At 32.7% G+C, this 5,565-nt stretch overlaps 1 protein-coding gene across 1 annotated transcript; it reads left to right on the top strand.

Annotated features, from left to right (window-relative positions):
- The first annotated feature begins 4,821 nt into the window (after positions 1-4,821).
- LOC130451054 (uncharacterized) lies at positions 4,822-5,346 on the top strand. Its single transcript, XM_056789852.1, has one exon. The coding sequence runs from the start codon at positions 4,822-4,824 to the stop codon at positions 5,344-5,346; it is 525 nt and encodes a 174-aa protein (XP_056645830.1).
- The last annotated feature ends 219 nt before the right edge of the window (positions 5,347-5,565 follow it).

Consider the following 5,565-nt stretch of genomic DNA (forward strand, 5'->3'; position numbering starts at 1 on the left):
TTAGTTCTAGGTAAAGATGGTGCATATGTTTAATACATTATTGTATGAAACATGGTTTGTTTCCAAATGATGAAATATTTCTAACCATTTGTTTTCTACTGTGATTTTTTCTGATGTCCAATATTTAAGCTTTTTCTTATCAATATATTTTATTACTAATGACACTTCATTAAAAAGATCGTTTTCGGAAATATTATTATTGGGAATTTTTGAGAAAAACAATCAAATTATTTTTGCACATCGTCCAATTAAGTTTTGGTTTTAATGTAAACCAACGAAAATGATCAATATCATTACATTGTACCGTTTAGTCTTCCAGATAATCTTTGCAGTTACTATAAAACATTATGACATGGTTCATGATATCTTTACGATTTATTGCACCTTGCTCTTCGAGCTGGTTTATACTATTGCGGATTGTTAACGGTAGAAAATTATTTTCTAACCTGTTTTGACCTTGACATTTTAAATTATTAACTTCATTTGCTACTTTGATTGCCGACATTTTGCCTAACCTTCAATAAGTTTTATAACGTTTTAAAAGAGAGCAGTTTGATTTTGTAGAAGCTCTAGCCAAATTATTGAAAATTTACCTTAATTCTAACAATCGGGACTTCTGAAAAACGTCGCGAGACACGGGATAAATTTATGGGTTAAACCGCGCTGGAATTAATTTTGAAAATTCTCGACGTTTCGTCTCCTACTTTGAAGCCATTATCAGGAGAAGGGTTTGAATAGGGTGGTTATTTGTCTTTGTTAAGAAGTGATCCGATTCCGTAGTCTCAATCTGCATACCTCTTACAATGAATCCCTCCTTTTTTAAATCATGGGCTACCGTAGTAATACATCATCTTGGTAACCCTCCTCAAATTTAACGTGAGTCATTTTCTTATATAACTAAAGATTTTTGAAAAGTCATTTTATAATCCATATGTTTTACCTTTTTTATATCTATATTTTGAATCATGATAATTGAGTCCAGTTTACTATTTTCATTCTATACTGTAGTTTCCCTAATGGTGGAAAGAACACTTCCCAAAAATTAGGAATTATCGTTCAATAAAGTGTTCTTATTCCCAAATTTGCTGTAATTCTCAATATTCTACTTCTTGTTTATATATATTATTTATTATTATTATTTATATATATATATATATTTTTATTATATATCGATATATATAGAATCCAATTCTGCGATCTGCCGACTTCACGCAACGAATCACCCTTTTTTGGTTGACTCCAAGGCCTCAATCTGCCTATTTTTTGGAATTGTTAAGCTGAAGCAAAAAAATATAAAATGATTAAAATAGAAATTGTACTTGTACTTGTAGGGGACCTATTGGCGGATTTTTTATATTTGGCGCACGTGGGTAGTACACGATTAGCGGGAAGGGTGAAAAATGTGTTCGGCTTCTCGGGGGGTTGTAGAGGAAATGTAATTGTTGGAAATTCCACGGGTAGTGACCGTTGAGCATAAAACCAAATGAATGTTCTATGGATGCGGCCATATGAGGGTGATGGGAAAAAACATTTTTTGACTAGTTAAGATTCGAAAAATCCTTAGGAGTTGATGTTACAAAGCTTTCAACATAGTTAATAAGAACTTTATAAAAGAGTCGAAAAATGCAAACATCTCTAAAAGATCTGTCCTCTGAATAGAGTTAAGTAAATAATAAGATCATTCAAAAATATATATCGAAACAATCGAAGAAGACAATTTGTAAAAAGTATTGATGTTTCAAACTAAAAACATAATTAACTATTAATATTTTCGTTCCCAATTGTAATACCTTGATACGCCACTGCGCGGTACTGGCTTTGAGCCAAATGCTAAAAGGCAAACTTTGAAGTTTACGTGTCCTACCTTTTTCCTAGTCTAAGGTGCCTAGGCACTAAAAAGCGATTTCTATCGGCCAATTGTCATTAATCTTTCACTTTACAGCCGATTAAAAAAATTTATTGTGCTGAGAACCAGTTTTTCTTTTGATATACACAAGGTAGATGATTGTTATAATTATGTAACTTGTTAATGTCAAATTATTTTTTGACTTTGAAATTAGGTGCAAACGTCAGGATTATCTGTCGTAAAAATAATTACTGTTAAAAATGGTAGTAAATATGATTGTTGTGGTGTTTGGCAATAAAATAACAAAATATACTCTTTTTAATATGTACAGTGCTTTTCAAATAAAAGTATCCACCTTTAATAACTTTTGTAATACTGGTATTTAGAAAAAATCCAAAAACACGTCAATTTATGTTGGAAGGGGCAAGCATTATGGCTTATTTAAACTTACTGGAAAAGCCACCCCCTCACCCCTAGCAGCATCCCCTTTATTTTTTAAATTACTTTTCATATTTTTTATGTAAAATTTGGATACTCCTCTTTGAGCTGATTTTAAAAATGTATAATACTTGTAGGTTAAAGTGGTTAGTTTATGAGATAAACAATTTTTCTTTTAAGAGCACAAATTTTACTTATTATTTACTTTCACCTTATTTGCCTGTACTAAAATGGGTTGTACAACAGTTCAATCTCTTTAATCTTTTTAACTGTGCTATTTATTCTACTGAAAAAATCCAGACAACAAAAAACTCTACTTTTTATTAAAGTTTGACATTGTCAACTAGAATTTGTAGTCACTATTGATAGTGTAATTTGATACATTATTTATTTTGTTTCTCTGAAATGGTTTACTCTTTGCAAGAAAGAATTGAAATTGTAGGTTTATACTACCAAAATAATAATTGTGCAAGAGCTGCTGCTAGAATATTTAACGAATTACATGACGGAAGACATGCAACTCATAAGTATGTAATTCAACTGATGGAGAAATTTACCACAACAGGGTCTGTTTGCAATAAAGTGCATAAGCGAGAGGGACTCGTAAATAACGAAGCAATCCAAGTGGCAATTTTAGGGTAAGTCAGTTTAGAGGCTCAACAACCCCAATCGTTGTCAACAATAAGTAGAGCGATCGGTGTTTCATCTTCTACAGTTTTCCGAGTTCTACATAAATTCAAGTACCACCCATACAAAGTTAAGTTGGTGCACGAGTTGAATGAAGATGATTTTGATCGTTGTCTAGAGTTTTGCGAATCAATGACGCAAATTATCAATAACAATCCACAATTGTTAAACAATATTTGCTTTACTGATGAATGCTCATGGTCATTAAATGGCTTAGTAAGTAGGCATAATTGTAGATATTGGGCTGAAAGTGATCCACATATTATGCGTGAATTCCATACACAACATCCCCAAAAGTTAAACGTTTGGTGTGGTATCCTAGGTGACCACATTGTCGGACCTTTCTTCATCATCGGAAATTTAAATGGTGAATCATATCTTGAGTTACTCAGGGAAGGGGTTGACCCACGTATTACAACAATAATAGAAAATGATGATAACCTTTCCGAAGATTTACTGGTATTTCAACAAGACGGAGCTCCCCCACACTATGCTATGCCTGTCCGACAATTTTTAAGCGAAACATTCCCCGCTCGTTGGATAGGTAGAAGGGGGCAGATGATGGAGTGGCCACCTAGGTCACCGGATTTAACACCCCTAGACTTCTTTTTATGGGGGTATTTAAAAACAAAAGTTTATGCTACCCAACCAGAATCTCTGGATGATTTACGAGAGAGGATAGAAAATGAATGTCGACAATTAAATCCAGCCGTATTAAGCAATGTCAGAGAGGCATTTCAAAATAGATTATACCATTGTATGGAAGTGAATGGTACTCATTTTGAACACTTATTGTAACTTCATAATAAATAGCACAGTTAAAAAGATTAAAGAGTTTGAACTGTTGTACAACCCATTTTAGTACAGGCAAATAAGGTGAAAGTAAATAATAAGTAAAATTTGTGCTCTTAAAAGAAAAATTGTTTATCTCATAAACTAACCACTTTAACCTACAAGTATTATACATTTTTGAAATCAGCTCAAAGAGGAGTATCCAAATTTTACATAAAAAATATGACAAGTAATTTAAAAAAATAAAGGGGATGCTGCTAGGGGTGAGGGGGTGGCTTTTCTAGTAAGTTTAAATAAGCCATAATGCTTGCCCCTTCCAACATAAATTGACGTGTTTTTGGATTTTTTCTAAATACCAGTATTACAAAAGTTATTAAAGGTGGATACTTTTATCTGAAAAGCACTGTATATGTATATGTGAACTAACTATGTATTCTTTATCCTATAAAAGTAGTACTTATAATATTTAATAAAATATTAAATTCATATGATTAAAACATCTCTCAAAATGACAATAGACATGTCATTTTTCTATATAATTTAATCTTTATATATTGAAGAGAGTATACTTTGATATTTTATTGCTACTACACAACAGCAATCATCTTTAAATAATATTTCTATACACGGAAAAAAGTAAGTTATATATAGTTCATAACCAGACGTAGTCTCAGCTTCTCAGTTTGGTCAGGAATAAAAGAAAGGAAAAGTAAAACTAGAGGCGACGTAAGGCGTGGGCGGTGTGGGCCACCTACCCTATCTGGTAGATACTCTTCGCCAAGTACACATTCGCCCCACTACTGCACGAGCACTACCTCCTGTATCAGCCGAGCCACCAGATCACTATATATGGGAATAATCTTGTGTGACGTCATTAGAAAATTTTTGGATCCCAATATCTCCGTAATTACTATATTTATGCGTTCATATTTTACAGGTAATCAATATCGAAAATAAGCTTTCGATTTACCGTAAAAAAATAATTCAAGTTCCAGCAGACGCTGGAAAATAATCATAGATAAATTAAAGCTTACTATAAAGCCTTTATCAGACACAAGATGGGAAAACAGAATCAGGCGGTGAAGGCTGTATTATTACAATTTGATGATGTTGCTGAATGCATAGAAAAGTTAAATTGCTATACGCAACAATCGGACACACCCAGTGATTGCGATTCCGTTTCAAACGAAATGTTTAGTTTGGAATTTATCATATTATTACATATATACTATGAATTATTAAAGTGTGTCAATACCATAAGCAAATTATGGCCATCTGTACAAATCCATTTAAGCATTACTCTTGAACATTTGCGTACATTTTGTGACTGGATCAAACAATATCGAAAAACTGGATTTAAAAAATGCTTGTCTGACGCTCGTCAGTTTGTTGAGAAAAGCAGTTATGATTTGCCAAAAGATTTTAAAAATAAAAGAGTAGCCAAAAAGAAAAGGATGTTTGATTATGAAGGCAGCGATCAACCTATAGAGACTGTTAGAAGCAACCGGTATGAAACAGAGTTTCTTAACACCATGATTGATTCTGTGATAAGTAACATGGAATCGAGATTTATGTCTTTATAACAACATTTTGAAAATTTTGGTTTTCTCTATGACTTAAACTAGTTAAAAAAATTCCAAAAGAGGAAATACTGAAAAACTGAGGATTTAAATACAGTCCTGTAAGTAGGTGAGCAGTGACTTCCAGTAACTTCCAGTGACTTCCTGTGACTTATGAGTTGTACGAGGAGTTACAAAATATGATCCCAAATTTACCCAACCCAACACTACTGCTTTCACTGA

The sequence above is a fragment of the Diorhabda sublineata genome, chromosome X (assembly GCF_026230105.1).
Source record: "Diorhabda sublineata isolate icDioSubl1.1 chromosome X, icDioSubl1.1, whole genome shotgun sequence".
Classification (NCBI taxonomy): domain Eukaryota; kingdom Metazoa; phylum Arthropoda; class Insecta; order Coleoptera; family Chrysomelidae; genus Diorhabda; species Diorhabda sublineata.

What these genes read in the sequence shown, in the direction of transcription:
- LOC130451054 (XM_056789852.1), top strand. Translation starts at nt 4,822, where the DNA reads ATGGGAAAACAGAATCAGGCGGTGAAGGCTGTATTATTACAATTTGAT.